At 67.5% G+C, this 345-nt stretch overlaps 1 protein-coding gene across 1 annotated transcript in view; it reads right to left on the bottom strand.

Moving 5' to 3' along the window:
* Positions 1-345, bottom strand: part of LOC104497195 (semaphorin-4G-like) — a 7928-nt gene that overhangs the window by 924 nt on the left and 6659 nt on the right. Inside the window, exon 14 of the mRNA XM_010140415.1 lies at positions 4-255. Coding sequence (XP_010138717.1) covers positions 4-255 — 252 coding nt within the window. The remainder of the gene's footprint in view (positions 1-3; positions 256-345) is intronic.

Raw genomic sequence — 345 nt, 5'->3', positions numbered from 1 at the left:
GACCCCGTTCCTCCCCGTAGCAGCGGTACTCGCCGCTATGCAGGGGCAGCGTGTCTGTCACCAGCAGCCCGTCCACCCCGATGCGCAGCCGGTCCTGCCCTGTGCCTGGCACCTCGCTGCCGTTCAGCAGCCAGACAGCTCGTGCCAGGTTGGAGCGCTGGTCGCAGGGCAGCAGCACGTCATCCCCTTGCAGCACCGTCCGGTTCTTCCACGGCAGGGAGCCTGTGGGACATGCATTGCCTCGCATCCATCCCGGCCTCCCTAAGGGACACGGGATGCCAGCATCCCCTGTGGTCCCGAGGGGTGGCATAGACTCACCTCGCCCAGAGCTGCTCCGGCATCCCT

Source organism: Buceros rhinoceros, unplaced genomic scaffold (assembly GCF_000710305.1).
Source record: "Buceros rhinoceros silvestris isolate BGI_N320 unplaced genomic scaffold, ASM71030v1 scaffold38737, whole genome shotgun sequence".
NCBI lineage: Eukaryota > Metazoa > Chordata > Aves > Bucerotiformes > Bucerotidae > Buceros > Buceros rhinoceros.
This window is presented reverse-complemented; position numbering and strand designations above follow the sequence as displayed.